At 40.5% G+C, this 27,180-nt stretch overlaps 1 protein-coding gene and 2 pseudogenes across 2 annotated transcripts in view; all 3 read right to left on the reverse strand.

Moving 5' to 3' along the window:
- The window catches only part of LOC109770861 (heavy metal-associated isoprenylated plant protein 23), a 70,835-nt gene that overhangs the window by 42,842 nt on the left and 813 nt on the right, over nucleotides 1-27,180 (reverse strand). The window contains exon 3 of one of the 2 annotated variants that reach the window (XM_020329574.4): nucleotides 25,788-26,256. The exons of the other annotated variant lie outside the window; for it this stretch is intronic. Within the exon in view, the coding sequence (XP_020185163.1) occupies nucleotides 26,123-26,256 (134 nt within the window). The 3' untranslated portion in view covers nucleotides 25,788-26,122. Of the gene's footprint in view, nucleotides 1-25,787; nucleotides 26,257-27,180 lie in introns of those variants that run through there. 2 annotated transcript variants of the gene reach the window in all.
- Nucleotides 10,642-20,413, reverse strand: LOC141023444 (uncharacterized; annotated as a pseudogene).
- On the reverse strand, nucleotides 21,055-22,315 carry LOC141023452 (uncharacterized; annotated as a pseudogene).

Raw genomic sequence — 27,180 nt, forward strand, 5'->3', positions numbered from 1 at the left:
TTCCAGATAATATAGTGATTGACAGATTCTCCAGTCACTATCACCAAGCTACTAGAACTTCATGATGAACTATAATATGCAAGGGATGATGAAAATGATTCCCGAGCTCTTCGCGATGCTGAAATCGGCGAAGGTAGAAATCAAGAAAGAGCATCAAGTGTTGATGGTTAACAAGACCACTAGTTTCAAGAAAAAGGGCAAAGGAAAAGAAAGGGAACTTCAAGAAGAATGACAAACAAGTTGCCACTTCCGTGAAGAAGCCCAAAGCTAGACCTAAGCCTGAAACTGAGTGCTTCTACTGGAAAGGGAATGGTCACTGTAAGCAGAACTACCCCAAATACTTGGCGGATAAGAAGGATGGCAAAGTGAACAAAGGTATATTTGATATACATGTTATTGATGTGTACTTTACTAGTGTTCATAGTAACCACAGGGTATTTGATACCGGTTTAGTTGCAAAGATTAGTAACTCGAAACATGAGTTGCAAAATGAACAAAGACTAGTTAAGGGCGAGGTGACGATGTATGTTGGAAGTGATTCCAAGGTTGATAAGATCACCATCGCACACTCCCTCTACCTTCGGGATTAGTGTTGGACCTAAATAAATGTTATTTGGTGTTTGTGTTGAGCATGAATATGATTGTATCATGTTTATTGCGATACGGTTATTCATTTAAGTCAGAGAATAATTGTTGTTCTATTTACATGAATAAAACCTTCTATGGTCATACACTCAATGTAAATGGTTTATTGAATCTCGATCATGGTTATACACATATTCATAATATTGATGCCAAAAGATGCAAAGTCGATAATGATAGTGCAACATATTTGTGGCACTGCCGTTTAGGTCATATTGGTGTAAAGAGCATGAAGAAACTCCATACGGATGGACTTTTGGAATCACTTGATTATGAATCATTTGATGCTTGCAAACCATGCCTCATGGGCAAGATGACTAAAACTCCGTTCACCGAAACAATGGAGCGAGCCAATGACTTATTGGAAATAATACATACCGATGTATGCGGTCCGATGAGTATGGAGGCACACGGCGGGTATCGTTATTTTCTGACCTTCACAGATGATTTGAGTAGATATGGGTATATCTACTTAATGAAACACAAGTCTGAAACATTTGAAAAGTTCAAATAATTTCAGAGTGAAGCGGAGAATCATCGTAACAAGAAAATAAAGTTTCTACGATCTGATCGAGGAGGCGAATATTTGAATTACGAGTTTGGCCTTCATTTAAAACAATGTGGAATAGTTTCACAACTCACGCCACCTGGAACACCACAGCGTAATGGTGTGTCCGAACGTCATAACCGTACTTTATTAGATATGGTGCGATCTATGATGTCTCTTATAGATTTACCATTATCGTTTTGGGGTTATGCATTACAGACAGCTGCATTCACGTTAAATAGGGCACCGTCTAAATCCGTTGAGATGACACCGTATGAACTGTGGTTTGGCAAGAAATCTAATATGTCGTTTCTTAAAGTTTGGGGTTGTGATGCTTATGTGAAAAAGCTTCAGCCTGATAAGCTCGAACCCAAATCGGAGAAGTGCGTCTTCATAGGATACCCGATATTAAGAAACTATTGGGTACACCTTCTACCGCAGATCCGAAGGCAAGATTTTTGTTGCTAAGAATGGATCCTTTCTAGAGAAGGAGTTTCTCTCGAAAGAAGTGAGTGGGAGGAAAGTAGAACTTGATGAGGTAATTGTACCTTCTCTCGAATTGGAAAGTAGCTCATCACAGAAAACCGTTCCCGTGATGCCTACACCAACAAGAGACGAAGCTAATGATAATGATCATGAAACTTCATATCAAGTTACTACCGAACCTCGTAGGTCAACCAGAGCACGTTCCGCACCAAAGTGGTATGGTAATCCTATTCTGGAAGTCATGTTACTAGACCATGATGAACCTATGAACTATGAGGAAGCGATGATGAGCCCAGATTCTGCAAAATGGCTTGAGGCCATGAAATATGAGATAGGATCCATGTATGAGAACAAAGTATGGACTTTGGTTGACTTGCCCGATGATCGGCAAGCCATAGAGAATAAATGGATCTTCAAGAGGAAGACGGGCGCTGATAGTAGTGTTACTATCTACAAATCTAGACTTGTCGAAAAAGGTTTTTGACATGTTCAAGGTGTTGACTACGATGAGATTTTCTCACTCGTAGTGATGCTTAAGTCTGTCCAAATCATGTTAGCAAGTGCCACATTTCATGAAATCTGGCAAATGGATGTCAAAACTGCATTCCTTAATGGACTTCTTAAGGGATAATTAGATTTATGCCCCTAGTTGTGTCCCACTCGTCTGTTTTACCCCTAATTTCCAAAAGTCACCGGTTTTGTCCAAGTCACTTTGCTCCTCTTATGCTTTTGCCCTTTGACCGTTTGACCGTCAGTTTGAAAACTTCATAACTAATTCATACTAAATAAGAAAAATGCAAATAAGATACCAAAATGTTCAGAAAAACATCACCTATATGTCAGTGTCATTTGCATTCATGAAAAAAGTGTTGGAAAGTGCACATCTGAGTTTTAGCTCTTTTGATACCACCATGAATAGTAAATCTAAAAAAATTCAAAAAAAATATGGTGGCAAAGAACGAAAATGTTCTAAGTGCTTGCCAAGTTTCATCAGGGAACAACATTCGTGGAAGTCGTGGCAAAAAATTAATCTATTTTGGAGTGCTGATTGTTTTTTTTTGCCGGGGCTCCCACGAATGTCATTCCCTGATGTAACTTGGCAAGCACTTAAAACATTTGTCATTCTTTGCCACCAATTTTTTTTGATTTTTTGAATTTTTTAGATTTTACTATTCATGGTGGTAGCATAACAGCTAAAACTCAGATGGGTACTTTCAAACACTTTTTTCATGAATGCAAATGACACTGACATATAGGTGATGTTTTTCCGAACATTTTGGTATCTTATTTGCATTTTTCTGATTTAGTATGAATTAGCTATGAAGCTTTCAAACTGATGGTCAAACGGTCAAAGGGCAAAAGCATAAGAGGAGCGAAGTGACTTGGACAGATGCGGTGACTTTTGGAAATTAGGGGTAAAACAGCCGAGTGGGACACAACTAGGGGCATAAATCTAATTATCCCATTTCTTAAAGAAGAGTTGTATATGATGCAACCAGAAGGTTTTGTCGATCCTAAAGGTGCTAACAAAGTGTGCAAACTCCAGTGATCCATCTATGGACTGGTGAAACCATCTCGGAATTGGAATATATGCTTTGATAAGGTGATCAAAGCATATGGTTTTATACAGACTTGCGGTGAAGCCTGTATTTACAAGAAAGTGAGTGGGAGCACTACAACCTTTCTAATAAGTATATGTGAATGACATATTGTTGATCGGTAATGATGTAGAATTTTCTGGAAAGCATAAAGGAGTGTTTGAAAGGAGTTTTTCAATGAAAGACCTCGGTGAAGCTGCTTACATATTGGGCATCAAGATCTATAGAGATAGATCAAGACGCTTGATAAGTTTTTTCAATGAGTACATGCCTTGGCAAGATTTTGAAGTAGTTCAATATGGAACAGTCAAAGAAGGAGTTCTTGCCTCTATTGCAAGGTGTAAAGTTGAGTAAGACTCAAAACCCGACCACGGCAAAAGATAGAGAGAGAATGAAAGTCATTCCCTATGCCTCAACCATAGGTTCTATAAAGTATGCCATGCTGTATAACAAACCTGCTGTGTACCTTGCCATGAGTTTGGCAAGGGGGTACGATAGTGATCCAGAAGTGGATCACTGGACAGCGGTCAAAATTATACTTAGTTGCCTAAGAGGACTAAGGAAATATTTCTCGGTTATGGAGGTGAAAAAGAGTTCGTCGTAAAGGGTTACGTCGATGCAAGCTTTGACACTGATCCGCATGACTCCGAGTCTCAATCTGGATACATATTAAAAGTGGGAGCAATTAGCTAGAGTAGCTCCATGCAGATCATTGTAGACATAGAAATTTGCAAAATACATATGAATCTGAATGTGGTAGACCCGTTGACTAAACATCTCTTACAAGCAAAACATGATCACACCTTAGTACTCTTTGGGTGTTAATCACATAGCGATGTGAACTAGATTATTGACTCTAGTAAACCCTTTGGGTGTTGATCACATGGCGATGTGAACTATGAGTGTTAATCACATAAAGATGTGAACTATTAGTGTTAAATCACATGGCGATGTGAACTAGATTATTGACTCTAGTGCAAGTGGGCGACTAAAGGAAATATGCCCTAGAGGCAATAATAAAGTTGTTATTTTATATTTCCTTATATCATGATAAATGTTTATTATTTATGCTAGAATTGTATTAACCGGAAACTTGATACATGTGTGGATACATAGACAAAACACAGTGTCCCTAGTAAGCCTCTACTAGACTAGCTCGTTAATCAAAGATGATAAGTTTCCTAACCATAGACATGTGTTTTCATTTGATGAACGGGATCACATCATTAGGAGAACAATGTGATGGACAAGACCCATCCGTTAGCTTAGCATAATGATCATTAAGTTTTATTGATATTGCTTTCTTCATGACTTATACATATTCCTTTGACTATGAGATTATGCAACTCCCGGATACCGGAGGAATACCTTGTGTGCTATCAAACATCACAACGTAACTGGGTGATTATAAAGATGCTCTACAGGTATCTCCGAAGGTATTTGTTGGGTTGGCATAGATCGAGATTAGGATTTGTCACTCTGAGTATTGGAGAGGTATCTCTGGGCCCTCTCGGTAATGCACATCATGATAAGCCTTGCAAGCAATGTGACTAATGAGTTAGTTGCAGGATGATGCATTACGGAACGAGTAAAGAGACTTGTCGGTAACAATATTGAACTAGGTATGAAGATACCGACGATCGAATCTCGGGCAAGTAACATACCGATGGCAAAGGGAATGACGTATGTTGTCATTACGGTTTGACCGATAAAGATCTTCGTAGAATATGTAGGAACCAACATGAGCATCCAGGTTCCGCTATTGGTTATTTACCAGGGAGGTGTCTCGGTCATGTCTACATAGTTCTCGAACCCGTAGGGTCTGCACGCTTAATGTTCGATGACGATTTGTATTATATGAGTTATGTGATTTGGTGACCGGATATTGTTCGGAGTCCCAGATGAGATCACAGACATGATGAGGAGTCTCGAAATGGTCGAGAGGTAAAGATTGATATATTGGATGATAGTATCCGCACACCGGAAGTGTTTCGGAATGTATCGGGTACATATCAGAGTACCGGGGGGTTACCGGAACCCCCGGGGGGAAGATATGGGCTATATGGGCCATATGAGGGAGGAACACCAGCCCACATAGGGGTGGCATGCCCCCCACAAGGCAGGATTCGGAATTGGACTAGGGGAGGGGGCGCCGCCCCCCTTTCCTTCTCGCTCTCTCTCTCTCCTTCCCCCTTTCCCCCTCCGGTAAAAGGAAGAGGGGCAAATCCTACTAGGAGCCCAAGTAGGACTCCTCCTACTTGGGGCGCGCATAGGGCCGGCCTCCTCCCCTCTCCCTCCTTTATATACGGGGGTGGGGGCGCCTCTAACACACATCAATTGTTCCAAGTCATGTGCGGCGCCCCCCTCCATAGTTTACGCCTCCGGTCATATTCACGTAGTGCTTAGGCGAAGCCCTGCGCGGATCACTTCACCATCACCATCACCACGCCGTCGTGCTGGCGAAACTCTCCCTCGACACTTTGCTGGATCAAGAGTTCGAGGGACGTCATCGAGCTGAACATGTGCAGAACTCGGAGGTGCCATACGTTCGGTGCTTGATCGGTTGGATCGAGAAGACGTTCGACTACATCAACCGCGTTAAGTAAACGCTTCCGCTTTCGTTCTACGAGGGTACATGGACACACTCTCCCCCTCTCGTTCCTATGCATCTCCTAGATAGATCTTGCGTGATCATAGGAATTTTTTTGAAATTGCATGCTGCATTCCCCAACATTAAGTTCATGGAGAAACAGAGTAATGCAATAAGAACGATGACATAATGTAGACAAGATCTATTTATGTAGAAATAGACCCCATGTTGTTATCCTTAATGGCAACGATACATACATGTCATTTCCCCTTCTGTCACTGGGATCAAGCACCATAAGATCGAACCCATCACAAAGCACCTCTTCCCATGGCAAGAAAAATCGATCTAGTCAGCCTAACTAAACCAAAGATTCGGAGAAGAAATATGAGGCTACAAGTAATCATGCATATAAGAGATCAAAAGACTCAAATAACTTTGATGGATAAAAACATAGATCTGATCATAAACTCAAAGTTCATCGGATCCCAACAAACACACCGCAAAAAAGAATTACATCAAATAGATCTCCAAGAGACCATTTTATTGAGAACCAAGAGAGAGATAGGAAGCCATCTAGCTACTAACTACGAACCCGAAGGTCGATAATGAACTACTCACGCATCATCGGAGAGGCACTAATGAGGATGATGAACCCCTCCGTGATGGTGTCTAGATTGGATTTGTGGTTTCTGGAACTTGCGGCGGATGGAATTGTTTTTCGTCGACTCCCCTAGGTTTTTGGGTGTCCAGGGAATTTATAGAGCAAAGAGGCGGTGGGAGGCGGACGAGGTGGGCACAACCCACCTAGGCATGCCTGGGCCCCCAGGCGCGTCCTGGTGGGTTGTGCTCCCCTCGGAGCCCTGATGTCTACTACGCAAATTTATTCTTGTAGACACGTGTTGGGCCTCCAAGCGCAGAGTTTTGTAGGACAGTAGCAATTTTCCTTCAAGTGGATGACCTAAGGTTTATCAATCCATGGGAGGTGTAGGATGAAGATGGTCTCTCTCAAACGACCCTGCAACCAAATAATAAAAAGTCTCTTGTGTCCCCAACACACCCAATACAATGGCAAATTGTATAGGTGCACTAGTTCGGTGAAGAGATGGTGATAAAAGTGTAATATGATGGTAGGAATATACTTTTATAATCTGAATAAATAAAAACAACAAGGTAGCAAATAGTAAACGGGCACAAAAACGGTATTGCAATGCTTGAAAACAAGGCCTAGGGTCCGTACTTTCACTAGTGCAACCTCTCAACAATGCTAACATAGTTGGATCATATGATTATCCCTCAAAGTGCAATAAAGAGTCACTCCCGAGTTCCTATTAGCGGAGAACAAAAGATAGGAATTGTTTGTAGGGTATGAAACCACCTCAAAGCTATTCTTTCCTATCAATCTATCCTAGAGTTCGTACTAAAATAACGCAAGCTATTCTTTCCGATCGATCTAATCAAGAGTTTGTACTAAGATAACACCAAAGCAAATTCATATTCATAATACTCAATCCACACAAAGAACTACAAAGAGACCCCAAAGTTTCTATCGGAGAAAAGATAATAAGAACGTGCATCAACCCCTATGCATAGATTACCCCAATATCACCGCGGGAATCCGCAAGTTGAATGCCAAGATACATATCAAGTGAATCAATATGATACCCCATTTGTCACCTCAAGTATTCATACTGCAAGATATACATCATGTGTTCTCATCTCTAAATATTCAATCTAACAATACAAAACTTCAAAGGGTAAAGACTCAATTCATCACAACAAGAGTATAGCGGGGAGAAACATCATATGATGCATCTATATTAACAAAGCCCATGACATAGATCACAAGAGAGAGAGAGAGAGATTAAGCACATAGCTACTGTTACAAACCCTCAGCCCCGAGGGTGGACTACTCCCTCCTCATCGTGGTGGCCTCCGGGATGATGAAGATGGCCACTGGAGATGATTCCCCCTTCCGGCAGGGTGCCGAAACAGGGTCTAGATTGGTTTTCATGGATATAGATACCTTGCGGCGGCGGAACTTCTGATCTAGGTTAACCCCGAAGGGTTTCGGAATATTTGGGAATTTATAGTGCAAAGAGGGGGTACGGGGGGCCACCGAGGCTGGCACAACCCACCTGGGTGCGCCAAGGGGGCCTGGCGCGCCCTGGTGGGTTGTGCCCCCCTCGGGGCACATCCCCAGGTGCAACTCCGGCCCATCTTGGGTGTTCTGGTCCATAAAAAATCTCCAAAACGTTTCACGGTGTTTGGACTCCATTTGATATTGATTTCCTGCGGTGTAAAAAACAAGCAAAAAACAGCAACTGGCATTGGGCACTGGGTCAATAAGTTAGTCCCAAAAAATGATATAAAGTTGCTATAAAATGATTGTAAAACATCCAACAATGATAAAATAACAACATGAATACTTCATAAATTATAGATACGTTGGAGACGTATCAAGCCCCCCTCAGGTACTTTCTTGGCCCATCGTGTGTCTTCTGGTCTAGAAAAAATCACCAAGAGTCCGTTGGTATTGATTTTGTACGAAGTAAAAAACAAGCAAAAAACAGCAACTGGCATTGGGCACTATGTCAATAGGTTAGTCCCAAAAAATGATATAAAGTTGCTATAAAATGATTGTAAAACATCCAAGAATGATAATATAACAGCATGGAACAATAAAAAATTATAGATACGTTGGGACGTATCACCGGCTCTGTGGACAAGGTTGACGGTGAGGTGGAGAAGGTTGATGGCGAGGTGGACGAGGTTGACAACGGGCAGGGCCAGTTCCGGCTCGCCAACATCGGGGAAGGATGCATCCGGTGGATAACAGATCGAAAAAATTGAGCCTTCTCCTCGTCCGGGGAAGCAACACGGTGGAGGAGGGTGAGCTCCAGCAATGCCCGGCGAAGCTGCGTGGGAAGCCAAGTAGGAGAGCTTCGATGCGGGGAGCCGAGTAGGGGAGCTCTGGCGCCCGAGACAAGCTGGGGAGAAGAGAGGGGGAGACGAGCAGGGGGGAGTATGTCGTTTGTCGAGAATTCACTGAGGCCTTGTTTGGTAGGAGTGGATTTGGGAGGTTTGGGGAGGAGGGGATTTTGTGAATCCCCTTGTTCCACCCAATCCCCTCAGATCCCCTTGAAACCCTCTAAACCCCTCTAGCCACAATCCCCTCCATATGAAAAACTTGTTTGGTATGGAGGGATTCCCATATTCAGATAAGATAGTGCAAATGTGTAAAAATGCAATCTTTAGAAGTAAAGCAACATCATATTAAAAAGAACTTGCTACAGGAGAATAATTTTGCAGCAATTCTTCACAGCAACAACATAACTTTTGCCTGACTTTAGATCAATATCTCGTCACAACAATATCAATTATATCACAGCAACAACATGATTTCTCATAAACAACATGACTTGGAATCAATAATATCTTATCCGTGATCTTTCACAGCAACACCATAATTTTGCAACAAACATAATGCAACACAGGTTTCTTGTGCAATAGCTCACAATTAGTTATATTTTTACAGACCACTAAGAATGATGTTGTCATACATATGAATTGCTCTTGATGATGTCATGATCATCCAGTTTTTGAATGGCCAATAGTTTGTCCAAATTGTTTAATCTTGCTTCTCTGGTTGCCTGAGAACCTAATCATAAAACAAAAGCAAAATGAGAGTCTGGATGGGCACCAGAATCCAAGAATGTTCAGTTTAGCATAAAACGAAAGATCCCTTCTCACAAAAGGAAAAGAGTCCAAACGTCTTCTTCCCATTTATAAAAGAAAATTTCCATTGAGCTATCGTTTGTGCCTTATACATGCCTCTAGATGCTACATTGCAAGCACAACTCCATGCACAAACAAGTCTGTACATAATCCCAATTCATGTCCTAGGATGTCCTGTTCATAATCCCAATTCATGTCCTAGGATGTGCTATTCATAATTCCTAATTCAAATAGCAGATACATAAGCACTAGATTTTACAAATGTCCAACAACATCATATCTGAAATGTGTGAACAGCATCATATCTGAAATTAACCTGTCTTGTTATGAAATTAACCTGTCATGTTCAGTACTCAAACATGAAGTACAAGCAACCTTCGACAGGAAGTACTCAAACATGGAGTACGAGCAACCTGCTATGTTAGCAGTACAAGAAGGATACTGGTGCTGCTCCAAACAGCACTGGGAAGCAGACATACTCCAAAAGTTATTACTGCTGCTCCAAATTAATCTTAATCCTACTCCAACAACAGTAAATAGTTATTACTGCTGCAGTTCAACCTACTCCAACAACAAACTTCTCCTTAGAGCAAACTTCTCTAGTGGCTCCAACCTTCTCAAGCAAGTGTACAACCTACTCATAGCAAATTGTACTCGCCCTGAAAATCCTTCTTAATCCTACAGAAGCAAGCAAACTACTCCAGCGAAACTACAGAAGAAAACTGGAGTAGAAGCAACTTTCTCAACCTTGTTAATCCTACAGAAGCAAGCAAGCTACTCCAGCAAAACTACAGGAGAAAACTTCTCAAGCAAGAGTACAAGCATAGTAACGTTTCCCGCCAAAAAATAACAGAGAGGAGATGGAAGGAACAAAGCAAATTATTGCTGTGAGCACGCCACTGATAAAAATAACAAAACAACACGACAGCAAGATTTTAAAATAATTGACAAGCTTTTTATGTGACAACACGGCAATTGGGTAGAACTTGTCTAAAACTGATAAATACAGCAAAAGACCACGAGAACTAGTTTTTTTACAATAACTGACAAGCATAGGTAGGTTAGGATACGGATGGCATGAAACTAAGATGACGTGAAACCTCGTCAGGCTACCCTAGTTTGGTTTGATGACCAGAATATATAGAGCTGAAGTGACCAGAATATACAGATGCTAATAGGAACAAGGTAGCTTACCTTAGATACGTTGATGCAACACTGCCATTTCGCTCCGAAGAAACACACCAGCACTATCTTCATCTTCGGCGACAGAACTCAGAAAAATCTCACGATTCTCAACACTTTTGAACACTTTGTAGGCAGCAGCTCTTTCATCGCGGCGGATGCTTTCCATCTTGTGCAAAACAGCAATGCACTTGCTGATGGAGAACTCTTGGGCATTTTTTGACCCTGCCAACAAAACAGACTCCTCCTCCGCTTGCTTCCATTTGATCTCCACATATTGTGCCTTCACCTCCACCATCGGATCATCACGCTTCTTATTCTTGGGCTCCTTCACTGGCTTCTTATTTGAACCACCGGGAGCACCTGTTTGGGCAGCATCTCTTGGACCATCACTTGGGGCAGCATCTCTTGGACCATCACTTGGGGCAGCATCTCTTGAACCGTCACTTGGGGCGGTGATAACCCACGTATAGGGGATCGCAACAGTTTTCGAGGGTAGAGTATTCAACCCAAATTTATTGATTCGACACAAGGGGAGCCAAAAAATATTCTCAAGTATTAGCAGCTGAGTTGTCAATTCAACAACACCTGGGTAACTTAATATCTGCAGCAAAGTATTTAGTAGCAAAGTAGTTTGGAAGTAACGGTAATGGTGGCAAAAGTAACAGTAGCAGTTTTGTAGTAGTTGTAACAATGGCAACGGTAAAGTAACTAAGCAAAGAGCAATATGTGAAATGCTCGTAGGCATTGGATCAGTGATGGATAATTATGTCGGATGCGATTATTCATGCAACAGTTATAACATAGGGTGACACAGAACTAGCTCCAGTTCATCAATGTAATGTAGGCATGTATTCCAAATATAGTCATACGTGCTTATGGAAAAGAACTTGCATGACATCTTTTGTCCTACCCTCCCGTGGCAGCGGGGTCCTATTGGAAACTAAGGGATATTAAGGCCTCCTTTTAATATAGTACCGGACCAAAGCATTAACACTTAGTGAATACATGAACTCCTCAAACTACGGTCATCACCGAGAGTGGTCCCGATTATTGTCACTTCGAGGTTGCCAGATCATAACACATAGTAGGTGACTAATGACTTGCAAGATAGGATCAAGAACTCACATATATTCATGAAAACATAATAGGTTCAGATCTGAATTCATGGCACTCGGGCCCTAGTGACAAGCATTAAGCATGGCAAAGTCATAGCGACATTAATCTCAGAACATAGTGGATACTAGGGATCAAACCCTAACAAAACTAACTCGATTACATGATAAATCTCATCCAACCCATCACCGTCCAGCAAGCCTACGATGGAATTACTCACGAACGGCGGTGAGCATCATGAAATTGGTGATGGAGGAAGGTTGATGATGACGATGGCGACGGATTCCCCTCTCCGGAGCCCCGAACGGACTCCAAATCAGCCCTCCCGAGAGAGTTTAGGGCTTGGCGGCGGCTCCGTATCGTAAAACGCGATGAATCCTTCTCTCTGGTTTTTTTCTCCCCGAACGTGAATATATGGAGTCGGAGTTGAGGTCGGTGGAGCACCAGGGGGCCCACGAGGCAGGGGTAGGCGCGCCTCCCACCCTCGTGGACAGGGTGTGGGCCCCCTGGACTTGATTCTTTCGTCAGTATTTTTTATATATTCCAAAAATATTCTCCGTGGATTTTCAGGTCATTCCGAGAACTTTTATTTGTGCACAAAAATAACACCATGGCAATTCTGCTGAAAACAGCGTCAGTCCGGGTTAGTTCCATTCAAATCATGCAAGTTAGAGTCCAAAACAAGGGCAAAAGTGTTTGGAAAAGTAGATACGATGGAGACGTATCAACTCCCCCAAGCTTAAACCTTTGCTTGTCCTCAAGCAATTCAATTGACAAACTGAAAGTGATAAAGAAAAACTTTTACAAACTCTGTTTGCTCTTGTTGTTGTAAATATGTAAAGCCAGCATTCAATTTTTCAGCAAAGATTATGAATTAACCATATTCACAATAACACTTAGGTCTCATGTTTACTCATATCAATGGCATAATCAACTAGCGAGCAATAATAATAAATCTCGGATGACAACACTTTCTCAAAACAATCATAATATGATATAACAAGATGGTATCTCGCTAGCCCTTTTTGAGACCGCAAAACATAAATGCAGAGCACCTCTGAAGATCAAGAACTGACTAGACATTGTAATTCATGGTAAAATAGATCCAGTCATAGTCATACTCAATATAAATTAATAGTAATGGATGCAAACGACAGCGGTGCTCTCCAACTGGTGCCTTTTAATAAGAGGGTGATGACTCAACAAAAAAGTAAATAGATAGGCCCTTCGCAGAGGGAAGCAGGGATTTGTAGAGGTGCCAGAGCTCGGTTTTGAAATAGAGATAAATAATATTTCGAGCGGCATACTTTCATTGTCAACATAACAACCGAGATATCTCGATATCTTCCATGCTACACACATTATAGGCGGTTCCCAAGAAGAATGGTAAAGTTTATACTCCCCCACCACCAAGAAGCATCAATCCATGGCTTGCTCGAAACAACGAGTGCCTCCAACTAGCAACAGCCCTGGGGGAGTTTTGTTTGCAATTATTTTGATTTGATTTGCTTAGAGCATGGGACTGGGCATCCCGGTGACCAGCCATTTTCTCGTGAGTGAGGAGCGGAGTCCACTCCTCTTGAGAATAACCCGCCTAACATGGAAGATACAGACATCCCTAGTTTATACATGAGCTATTCGAGCATACAAAACAGAATTTCATTTGAAGGTTTAGAGTTTGGCGCATACAAATTTACTTGGAACGGCAGGTAGATACCGCATATAGGAAGGTATGGTGGACTCATATGGAATAACTTTGGGGTTTATGGAAGTGGATGCACAAGCAGTATTCCCGCTTAGTACAAGTGAAGGCTAGAAAAAGACTGGGAAGCGACCAACTAGAGAGCGACAACAGTCATGAACATGCATTAAAATTAATCAACACTGAATGCAAGCATGAGTAGGATATAATTCACCATGAACATAAATATCGTGGAGGCTATGTTGATTTTGTTTCAACTACATGCATGAACATGTGCCAAGTCAAGCCACTCAAATCGTTCAAAGGAGGATACCACCCTATCATACCACATCACAACCATTTTAATAGCATGTTGGCATGCAAGGTAAACCATTATAAACTCCTAGCTAATTAAGCATGTCATAAGCAACTATAATCTCTAATTGTCATTGCAAACATGTTTATTCATAATAGGCTGAATCAGGAACGATGAACTAATCATAAATACAAAAACAAGAGAGGTCGAGTTCATACCAGCTCCTCTCATCTCAATCAATCCATCATATATAGTCATTATTGCCTTTCACTCGCACGACCGAACGGTGTGGATAATAATAATAGTGCACGTGCATTGGACTAAGCTGGAATCTGCGAGCATTTAATACAAAGGAGAAGACAAGGTAATATGGGCTCCTGGTTAAATCAACAATAATGCATATAAGAGCCACTTCAACATTTTCATCATGGTCTTCTCCTCTCGACCCCCAAAGAAAAGAAAATAACTAAAACTATTTACACGGGAGAGCTCCCAACAAGCAAAAGAAGAACAGGAAATCTTTTTGGGTTTTCTTTTAGTTATTACTACTACAGGCATGGAAAGTAAGCTAGCTAAAAGTTACAACTATTTTTTTTAGGTTTTTCTTAAGGTTTTTCAAACACACAAGAAGAAAGCATAAAAAGGAAAATAAACTAGCATGGATAATACAATGAAAAAGTATGAGCACCGACAACTAGAATGAGTGTGTGAACATGAATGTAATGTCGGTGAGAAATACGTACTCCCCCAAGCTTAGGCTCTTGGCCTAAGTTGCTTTATGCCCATGGATCAAAGTTGTAGCTCAGGTCGTACTGAGATGCAACAGCTATTGCCTCGTGAGCTGCAGCTTGGAGGCGATCTACCTTCGTCCTCCTCTCTTACTCGGTCGCCTCCTCCCTGGTTATAATATATCTCCTTTTTGCCTGAAAGTCAAAGAAACCAGGAGCAGTGAGAGCAACATGGACAGTGCGACGTCTGTCAAAGATTAGTCGATACCGGAGGAACTGTTCATTCCTCTCAACAAACTGATGGCGAACCATGGCATTATAATCTAAATAAGCGGGAGGCAATTCCATATCATAATCATGAATGGGTATCTCAAGATAATTAGCCACACAGGTTGCATAAATTCCCCCCAAACAAATCTCCACTAATACTGTTATTATGCAACCTACGCGCAACAATGGCCCCCAAGTTATATTGTTTATCTCCCAATACAGCACTCTTGAGAACACTGAGATCAGGAACACACATGTGGCATGCCTCATCCTTACCGTTTATGCATCTACCTATAAAGAGAGCAAAATAATGTATAGCAGGAAAATGAATGCTCACTATCGTAGCTTGTGTTATTTCTCTAGATTCCCCCACAGTGATACTAGCAAGAAATCTTCTAGACTCAGATTTGCGAGGTTCACTAGCACTACCCCATTGCGGGAGTTTACAGGCAATATTAAAATCTTCTAAGTCCATGGTATAAGATTTGTCATAAAGATCAAACAGGACCATGTGAGAGTTGCGTGATGATGAAAATCTAAATCTTCTCACAAAGGAATCAGTAAGGTAGTAGTATTGGAGGCACTTATCTGACACAAAGCCCTCCAAATCAGCGTTGAGCACATATGCGTCAAATTCCTCCTTAATTCCTGCTTGAACCATAAAATCTTCTGACGGCCATTCGCAAGGCCGCACTTGAGCTTCTCTTGGTGGTTCATGGTCCGACTCACGTATTGCGGGCCTGGGTCCTTGCTTCCTTGAAGAACCGCCTTGGTACATTTTCCTAAACATATCTCTTCCTCTGAAAATTTTCTAAATTTTTTAGTAACTTAAAATAAAAGTGAACCAAACTCAACAAAATTGATAGCAACTACTCCCACAAGTGCCTAGAGACTATATCATGCATTAGAACTACTTGGGACCAAATAAATTTGACATGCAAGCTCAAGAACAGGGTCACCTAAGCAGCAAAAATTTGCAATAAATAAAGCACTAGAACAAAAACTAATTGGACCATTGGAGGAGTCACATACCAAAGAACAATCCCCCAAGGCAGTCTTGTGAGTGGAGCTTTGAGCAAGGAGATCGAAAATGGCAGCAAGATGAGCTAGAACTCGTGCTTGAGCTGGTTGGTGATTTTTTTGGGAGGAAGAAGGGGTGTGTGGGTGCTGGAATAAGTGGAGGGGGGCCACCAGGGGCCCACGAGGCACGGGGCGCGCCCAGGGGGTGGGCGCGCCCTGGACCCTCGTGGCCAGGTGCTTGCTCCCCCTGTTGTGTTCTCAGTGCCAAATATTCTTAAATATTCTAGAAAAAATCATGCTTCAATTTCAGGGCATTTGGAGAACTTTTATTTTCGAGGTACTTTTTATTGCACGAATAATTCAGAAAATAGACAAAAATACTATTTTTACTTTATTTAATCTGAATAACAGAAAGTAAAAGGAGGGTACAGAGAGTTGTGCTTTATAACTTCATCCATCTCATGCTCATCAAAAGGAATCCACTAACAAGGTTGATCAGGTCTTGTTAACAAACTCATTCCGAATTGCATGAAACTGGAGATTTTTCGAATAGAACTAGGTTACCTCAACGGGGATATGCACGTCCCCAATAATAAGAATATCATATTTCTTCTTGACAGTAGGAAGAGGAAATTCAAAACCTCCAAAAATAATTGATGGAATTTTTCCAATAGAGTTTATACTGTGAATTTGAGGTTGTTTCCTCAGAAAGTGTACCGTATGCTCATTACCATTAACATGAAAAGTGACATTGCCTTTGCAATCAATAACAACCCCTACAGTAAAGGGTCTACCAAGGATAATCGACATATTGTCGTCCTCGGGAATATCAAGAATAACAAAGTCCGTTAAAATAGTAGTGTTTGCAACCACAACAGGCACATCCTCACAAATACCGACAGGTATAGCAGTTGATTTATTGGCCATTTGCAAAGATATTTCAGTAGGTGTCAACTTATTCAAATCAAGTCTACGATATAAACAGAGAGGCATAACACTAACACCGGCTCCAAGATCACATAAAGCAGTTTTAACATAGTTTCTTTTAATGGAGCATGGTATAGTTGGTACTCCTGGATCTCCTAGTTTCTTTGGATTCCACCTTTAAAAGTATAATTAGCAAGCATGGTGGAAATTTCAGCTTCCGGTATCTTTCTCTTGTTGGTAACAATATCTTTCATGTATTTAGCATAAGGATTCATTTTGAGCATATCAGTTAAACGCATACGCAAAAAGATAGGTCTAATCATTTCAGCAAAACGCTCAAAATCCTCATCATCCTTTTTCTTGGATGGTTTAGGAGGAAAATGCATGGGTTTCTAAACCCATGGCTCTCTTTCTTTACCGTGCTTCCTAGCAACAAAGTCTCTCTTATCATAACGTTGATTCTTTGATTGTGGGTTATCAAGATCAACAACAGGTTCAATTTCCACATCATTATCATTGCTAGGTTGAGCATCAACATGAACATCATCATTAACATTATCACTAGGTTCATGTTCATTACCAGATTGTGTTTCAGCATCAGAAATAGAAATACCATTGGGATTCTCAGGTGTGTCAACAACAGGTTCACTAGAAGCATGCATAGTCCTATCATTTTTCTTTTTCTTCCTCTTAGAAGGACTAGGTTCATCTACATTAGTTCTCTGAGAATCTTGCTCAATTCACTTAGGGTGGCCCTCAGGATACAAAGGTTCCTGAGTCATTTTACCCCCTCTAGTCACAACTCTAACAGCATTATCCTTTTTCTTATTATTTAATTCAATGAGAAAATCATACTGAGCTTTAAGTACTTGTTCTACTTGAGTGGTAACCATAGAAGCATGTTTACTAATGAGTTTAAGTTCACCTTTAACTCCAGACATATAATCACTTAAGTGTTCAATCATATAAGCATTGTGTTTCAATTGTCTACCAACATAAGCATTGAAGTTTTCTTGTTTAACCATAAAGTGATCAAACTCATCCAAGCATTGGCTAGCAAACTTAGTAGACGGGATTTCAGCTTTATCATATCTATAGAGAGAATTTACTTTTACTACCTGTGTCGGGTTATCAAGACCATGTATTTCTTCGATATGTGGTAAATTAAGGCCATGTATTTCTTCAACAGGAGGTAAATTCTTAACATCTTCAGCTTTTATACCTTTTTCTTTCATGGATTTCTTTGCCTCTTGCATATCTTCAGGACTGAGAAATAGAATACCCCTTTTCTTCGGAGTTGGCTTAGGAGTTGGTTCAGGAAGTGTCCAATTATTTTCATTAGTCAACATATTATTCAATAGCAATTCAGCTTGATCAACAGTTCTTTCCCTCCCCTCGTAGTTGAGGGATAAATTTTGGTTTTCTTGTCTTTCAAGTTCTTTATAGTGACCAGCAGATATAAATCCCAAGTGACTCAAAGAATAGACCTATGCTCCCCGGCAACGGCGCCAGAAAATAGTCTTGATAACCCACAAGTATAGGGGAACGCAACAGTTTTCGAGGGTAGAGTATTCAACCCAAATTTATTGATTCGACACAAGGGGAGCCAAAAAATATTCTCAAGTATTAGCAGCTGAGTTGTCAATTCAACCACACCTGGATAACTTAATATCTGCAGCAAAGTATTTAGTAGCAAAGTAGTATGGAAGTAACGATAACGGTGGCAAAAGTAACAGTAGCAGTTTTGTAGTAGTTGTAACAATGGCAACGGTAAAGTAACTAAGCAAAGAGCAATATGTGAAAAGCTCGTAGGCATTGGATCAGTGATGGATAATTATGTCGGATGCGATTATTCATGCAACAGTTACAACATAGGGCAACACAGAACTAGCTCCAGTTCATCAATGTAATGTAGGCATGTATTCCGAATATAGTCATACGTGCTTATGGAAAAGAACTTACATGACATCTTTTGTCCTACCCTCCCGTGGCAGCGGGGTCCTATTGGAAACTAAGGGATATTAAGGCCTCCTTTTAATAGAGTACCAGACCAAAGCATTAACACTTAGTGAATACATGAACTCCTCAAACTATGGTCATCACCGGGAGTGGTCCCGATTATTGTCACTTCGGGGTTGCCGGATCAAAACACATAGTAGGTGACTAATGACTTGCAAGATAGGATCAAGAACTCACATATATTCATGAAAACATAATAGGTTCAAATCTGAATTCATGGCACTCGGGCCCTAGTGACAAGCATTAAGCATAGCAAAGTCATAGCAACATCAATCTCAGAACATAGTGGATACTAGGGATCAAACCCTAACAAAACTAACTCGATTACATGATAAATCTCATCCAACCCATCACCGTCCAGCAAGCCTACGATGGAATTACTCACGCACGGCGGTGAGCATCATGAAATTGGTGATGGTGGAAGGTTGACGATGACGATGGCGACGGATTCCCCTCTCCGGAGCCCCGAACGGACTCCGGATCAGCCCTCCCGAGAGAGTTTAGGGCTTGGCGGCGGCTCCGTATCGTAAAACGCGATGAATCCTTCTCTCTGGTTTTTTTTCTCCCCGAACGTGAATATATGGAGTTGGAGTTGAGGTCGGTGGAGCACCAGGGGGCCACGAGGCAGGGGGCGCGCCCAGGGGGGTAGGCGCGCCTCCCACCCTCGTGGATAGGGTGTGGGACCCCTGGCCTTGATTCTTTTGCCAGTATTTTTTATATATTCCAAAAATATTTTCTGTGGATTTTCAAATCATTCCGAGAACTTTTATTTCTGCACAAAAATAACACCATGGCAATTCTGCTGAAAACAGCGTCAGTCCGGGTTAGTTCCATTCAAATCATGCAAGTTAGAGTCCAAAACAAGGGCAAAAGTGTTTGGAAAAGTAGATACGATGGAGACATATCAGGCGGCATCTCTTGGATCATCTTACATGTGTAAATCATCACCATATTGATCCAGGTCAAAAGAGAAGGAAGTCTGCTCTCTTTCAACTTCGGGATCACCATCACTCACTTGTGTAACCTGAGTTGATGTGAAATTGAAGTTACCTTCTGCTATATGTCCTGCACAAATGCCCAAGTTATCATTAAAGGCCACACAACAATGAAAATTCATTATAAAGGTCAACAAAAAGAGAGGAAATGAAAATCCATTCAACTCAGTAACTAACCGTCATACAGATCACCAAGCTTATCGTAGAGGGGAAAGGGCTTATTCTGGAACTTAGCTATTTATGGCCACGACTGTATATATAAAAGAAATGATTTATCAAACTTAGATTGCTCGAAAACAAGATTGATTACAAAAGCATGGAATACAAGTCATCAAGTTTTGCAAAGACAAAATGCACTACACTAGAACTTACAGTCATCAAGTTTTGCCAAAGATGTGCGTCAGCATCTATCATGTGGGTATGATAGTTCCAGCTGACATCGCTCTGTTTGCGGGCATCCTTAAGAATTATGTATTGAGCTTTCAAGTCATTATTCTTTTCCTGAATCTGTATCTTTGTAAAATTAGTGTGGCCATATCTTTTATGAAAGAAATCTGCCATCCTATTCCACGCTTTAGTTGACCAACCATTCTGTCCCCTATGGTACGGAGTGTTGTGCTCCCGAAGTATCTCCACCAAACCCTTTTCCAAAGCTAGGTTCCATTGAGCTCTTGGCTTTTTAACTACACCAACACAAATTTACATTGTTCAAACTTAATGCTCAACATGATAAGAGGAGTTACTATCATTCAATTTGAAAACAAATAGTGATAAACTATCATGAGCTAGCTAATATTCAAGATGAGAAATATTAATGCAACAAGTATTGGCATCCAGAAGATCATGGTGAGCTATCTCTCTGCTATAGACTTGTTTCTACTATAATGCACCACTACATGTAGTACTGAAAGATATCATTCACCAAACATAACATCAAGCACATGACTTAATTGGCAAGATCTGAGCAATGGAGATTAAGTAGACCAAATACCTCTTGGAGGTGTCTTTTTAATTTTGGGTGATGGTTTCTTCGCACGTGTGAAGCTTTTTTCCCACTTGCTTTCATGAGATGATACTTTGGGGACCCCTTTGGATACACATCTGCATTTCAACACACACTACATCATTAGATGATGAAGACGAGAGAAGTTAATTAATTAATATATGTATATATATGATTAAAACACAGACCATCATGTTGGCTATTCAGGATGGTATGCTTCCCACATTTGCATTGCGATTTCATCCCTTAGAGTGTTCCCTAAGTCATTCCCATAGTTATTCTCATCGCCATTCGGGAGATCAACAAAAACATTTGGCGCTATGTTATCGGGCTGCTTGTCAAGCCAAGTCTCGTCACCATGCTCCATTTTGATGATATTGTGAAGAACTGCGGCAGCTGCGGGAAGTTTCACTTGGTTCTCGATTGAATGCAATGTGCCAACATGAAGAATTGGGAAGCGCTTTTTAAGAATTCCTAAGGACCTTTCCACATGGTTCCGTAGAACAACATGTCGATGATTGAACAATTCCCTGTGGTTTTGTGGCCGAGTATGTCCATGACCAATGCAAATTCCTTCAAATGATACCGGACACCCCGATAAGGTGCGAGAAATCACTAAGTGTTTGCATAACCCCCATCAACTAGGTAAAACTTTCCCTCGGGTACTTTAAATCCCTTGCTCATTGCAGAATGAAGAACCCTCGCATCCGTAGCTGAACCCTTCCGGCCACATGATAAGAAAGTGAATCTTAGATTGAAGTCTCATGCAACCATAATATTATGACTCAAGGTACCCTTCCTATTTTGAAATGGAACGGCAAACTCAGGTGTTGCGGTTATAGGAACATGTGACCCATCAATGGCTCCTAAACAGTTCTGGAAGCAAAGATTACAGGTCAATAAAGAACTATAAGTTAGATAAGAAAAGGAATTGTGGAAGCGTCAAAAATGGAAACCTGGAAGTAAGGATAGAATCTTGTGTCAGTGGAGATTTTTGGATGTGGCTCATCAATGTTCGGAGGCTTCAGAAATCGACTAGCTAAGACGGGGACGATGTTGAAGAACTCATTGATGTACTCATGAAATGTTTGTCCACTATGCTGAAATTCTAGTTGGAGATCTTCATAAGACACGTTGTGAGACACCATGTACAGGAAAAAGGCTAACTTATCCTCCACCTTAATTCTTGTATCGGATATTAGATTTTCTCTTCTAAGATAAGATGCCAAAGCCCGAAAGATACGTGGCTCCATCCTATAAGCTACAAGGCAATTCTTAACATGCCCTCTAAGGATATCGCCAACATGCTTCTTGCCATATAGAATAGAGCTATGTCGCTGCTTTCTCTCGACTGGTCCTCTATTACGCATTCAATGCAATACAGGCAGAATAAAGGACATCATATCTTCATCATCCTCACTTCTCCTCTTCCTAATTCGATCGATAATCTCGGAGTTCATCTTGTCACTAAAACTAGAGTAAACAAGCAACAAATAAGAACTACATTTCATGGTTTACTTGACTTGAAGCAAATTATTAATAAGACATACACACATAGTAAGACTACAAGAGCCATCAAGTAGGATATAGTACTTCGGTTAAGACATGATAGAAACAAGGTCAAGAGGCCAAAAAGCTGGTGTATTTTACCGAATTTAGGCGTGACAACTGGATCCCAAGATGGAGGCAACTCGTCCACCCCAACAAGAATCCAAGCAGCAGGCCTCTGTCAAAATAAGAAAATACCAGCAGCATGTAAGATGACACACAATCATTCATATATACTATAGAAACAAACATCCCTACTGCATTGTTCCACCAACACTCACGGAGAATTAACCAAAAGTTACATCTTACTGGGGAAAAGGCCAGCTCTTCGGTCGGGGTTAAGGAGGCTGATGGTGGTGGAGCGTGGAAGAGGTTGCAAGGTCCATGGAGGGAGAACAAGTTAGCAAGGTCCATTACATAGAACAAGTTAGCAACTAAATAATAAAGCGTAGAATATAGCAACACCTACTTGGCTCATGAACAGTAGCAAGATAAATAATTTCAACAGATAGCATAATTCTATGTCAAGCAAAAGAAGATTAGAACTGTAGGAATTGGAACTCAAGAAACAAGTTAAACAACGTAACATTATTGACATTATTCGGAAAGAGCGACAAAACTAGATCATGCGGACAATTTAAGAGTAGTTACGCACAACAAATAAATCATATTTGCGTTTAAGACTGCTCTAGTTAGTCAAGAGGATAATGCTCAGTTAGTTGCTTTTTTTAGGGTCAGTTAGTTGCTTTACTAATAAGAACTAGTAGTAAACAAACAGATGCCCACATCCAAGGACGCAAAAAGAACATTTGGTCATATACAACTCATGTAACAACTGCATTGTTCAGGCCTAAGAGATAAATACATCACAACAAATCAGGGACAAGTAGTTATTCAAATAATCTCACCGCATAATAAAATGTTCTAATTTTGAAAATAAGGCACCTGAAAATTACCGTACATGTCATGCTTATGCTTATCATCTGACAAAATAAGGAGGGAAGGAAGGCTAAATCACATGCAAATAAATCTTCTACTAAGCTTGAAAGTCAGTATGTGACATGCTTATAATCTCAACCAAGGGGGAAGTTAAATCAGAACTTAAAATTATTGCATGTTAATCAAATTCTAAAAACAAAACTAGAATCTTAATTCACTGACAAGATGGAAACTACGAGAGTGAAAATAAATTGTAAACAACATATGCATAGAGCTCTAATTAGACCAACCCCACTTATCACATAATATTGCCTTTGAATACTTGCTCAAAACTGAAACTATTTAGAAAGAAAAACTGTTATAGATCATATAAGGTGTTCCATGAACAGAATAAGATCTTAATTGACACTAACTAGATTGGGAACTCAAGAGTAAAAGCAGACTGTAAATAATGCAAACATATAACTCTATATGGACTAACATACTTATCTCACAGTATTACCCTCAAACATGACATTAACTTGAAGCTTAATACCAAACTACGTAAAATAGCAACATAATATGATACTCATGAATGATATATGTGAAATCGAAATTAAATACAAGCACCCCATGTGATAGTTAAAATGAATCTTGTGCACAAGGATGGCACAACAAGCACCATATTTCACAGTTAAACTGATCAAAAGGATGAACGGACAACATAACAAAGGATAACGGCACGAAATTCAAAATTTTAAGTCAAAAGTCATCATTATTAACTTGAGATGATGAGAACTACAAAAACAGGATGTTCACAACAATCTCAGCTGAATTTGCATGGATGAACAATGAATAAAAATGTAACTTATGCAGGAAAAAAGAACATCAAGCTATGAAGTTCAGTTGCTATTTGGTTATAGCTTTTATACACCAAACCAAAAAAGACGAAGGGCTAAATTATGGCATCCATATATCATTCAACGATTACATCGGTTACAGTACGCAACATCACAATGACATCTCGTTTGTCGAGGCCTGAGGGGGTTTTCGTAAAATGACCACGAGGACATCTTTTTCGGACTGAGGGAGTATTTATTTATACTAAACTTTTGCATTTATTAATAACTTCTTTTTTGATATACAATTTTAAACATTAATATTTTCTATTATATTAGTTAAATTAACCACATAACAATGTGGCCACATCATAAGATACAAGGTTTATTATGTGTACTGCCAATATTAAAAAATAAACTAATATTAATTTAAGGCATATGTTACAAATAAAATGGTGCCTTTTATTTTGTTTAGAGACATTGTCTGTTTTTAAACCAGATTTTTCTAGATGAGGGGAAAATAGAGAAAAATAAAATCACATGTCTTTACAGATTAATGTTCAACTTAGATGAATTGTATCTATATGTATTTGTTTGTATCTATGCTAGCATCCTTAAATATTATAGCCGAAATTACTAAAGTTGATAGTGGTTACTAGAGTGCATGGTTTAAATTGTAAGTAATTAGAATGGATAATGTTAGAGTAAACAAAATATCTACAACGGTCTATTCTCGAATTTGTCGGCATTGCTTATTTATTGGGTTTTTCCTGGGTTCAACGATCTGTCGTCATCACATGCATTTGTTCTTAGCATCATTCAACTTGTATTGAATGCCTCCAGTTTTGTTTCTAAGTTTGATATGCAGTGTTCATACTCGACACTTGGTAGAATAGAATCATATTATTCGCAAGGAAATTTGTACATGATGGTTTTTCATGGTTCAATCTGCAATCTATATACGAATGTGCAGTCCATCCCCATAAGTAAGTGCCATGTATTCCTCACCTTAACTCACTCAAAATGAACCCAACTCATCATAAACACATATGTAGTTACGCAAACCTGTTGATACGATTGCTCAGTGCCTTAATGATTGGATGATTTTGTAGAAAAAACCTAAAACAAGAAACTATGAGGTGGGGAGTACAAATGTTCAAAATGATGGCAAGTGAAGTCTTCAAACTGGTGCATGGCCGGAGGATGGGGGGCAACATAATCATGGCTTGCTGAAGCTTCTATTTTTCTCCCTGCTCTGTCTATCCTAATGAGTTGCTGCCTTGTACTCCACTATGCTCTTTGGGTACCCGTTGATCATTGTAATATAGCCTATGTGTCGTGGCTGCTTTGTTGAGTTTGTCTTCGGTGAACTGCCTAGTTACCATTTGTGAACTGCTATGTCTTAAGGTCTGAGATGTGAAAACCCAGGAGTTGCAGCTCATGCATCGTTTGCTTTTTAGATTGTATGCTTTAGTTGCGTTTGTAACACAACATGGTTTCAGTTAAATGAAATCAGAGAGGGAGCTCTCCTTCAAAAAAAGAAATGAAACCCGGTAGAAGATAGCAGATGATAAGACGGTGGTTGAAGTATGCAGAGGTCGCCGAAGTTGTTACTAGCGAGTGGCCATTGATTGTTTTGGTCAACTGGTAATGGCCTAACAAACCTTCTCTTTCGTTGAAGGTTATATTGGTGACCGCAGTTCTCCTTTGTTGACTACGAACATATATATACTTGACAAAATACCGATCCTCACAACAAATGTTGGTGTCAACTCCCGGCCTTTGCATCCTGAAAACGATGCATGCGGCCAAAGCTTACTCCTTTGTGATTGGAGAATACATAGGTTTGGAAGAAAAGAACAAGCTAATATGAGAAGGGACGCCAGGGAAATAGAGGGTTGGTCATTGGAGAAAATGGTCTCCTGTCGCTCCATATCACGGCGGTGATCGACTAGCCCGTTATTAGCATGGTTGTGGTGGCATCCAGAGCTGGGCGAGCTTGACCTTGGAGACGCTCTGCAGCACCTCCAGCGGCGTCACGTTGCCGGTCACCACCACCTTCTTGCGCTCCAGATCCACCTCGAACCACATCACCCCTGCAGGACAAACATCACACTTTGAATTTTATGACAAGCCAAAGCGCACACCATGAACCTTGCTAAAAAAATGTAGAATCAAAACCAATGATAATAGCAAACTGCCAGTGTTACGTGATTTCCGCATTTGTATTCAAAAAGGAAACTTGATTCTGTTTTCCCCTTCTTTACCCAACTTTTTTGAAAAAGAAAAAAAAACAGTTCTGAAAGAGACATTGGCTGTGAGAGGGAAGAAGAGCTGCAGCAAACTAGGTGGACGTGTGCAACAAATTTCCCATGATAGTAAAAAATATGCCCAGATACATGTTGCTTCTGTTTTTAGGAAAGAGGTTTCATGTTGCGAGTCATTCACTTTGAGAAAGCTTTGCACCTTTTTGTTCCGTGGACTAGAAATTTCTATCATGCGCGGAAAGGTTGTTGGTTGGTTCAGCGCGTTTACATGTGCACTCACGCTCTACCAATTCGGATAGTAGAAAAAATTGAAAATGGAAGACATGGAGCTGATGAATATTTTCAAACTTTGGCTGCTTCTGCGGGCAACTCTACAACAATTGATACTTTTCAATTTGTACTGGTAAAAAACACATGAAAAAGAAAATGATGCAGATTTTGTAAGAAGGACAAGTAAAAAAACAAAAGAAGGATAAAACATGAGGCATTTTCCATCGTGCATGATTGGGACCATCGCAGCAGCACACGCATGTGGCTAAAGGCAAGCCTGAGGCCTCCCCTGTCGCCCAACGGAACGACACCTGCGGCCGATAATCAAGATCCAAAGTGGACTAGTAGGAGTACATGGCAGTGGAAATAACGTAGATGCACAGAACGCGGTGGAGTTAATGCAAACGCCCCAAATATAACTATTTTTCAACCTTGAAACCATAGATAGCAGAGCACTCTGCTTTTCAACCTTTTGCCTTATAA

This window comes from Aegilops tauschii, chromosome 1, assembly GCF_002575655.3.
Source record: "Aegilops tauschii subsp. strangulata cultivar AL8/78 chromosome 1, Aet v6.0, whole genome shotgun sequence".
Lineage (NCBI taxonomy): Eukaryota > Viridiplantae > Streptophyta > Magnoliopsida > Poales > Poaceae > Aegilops > Aegilops tauschii.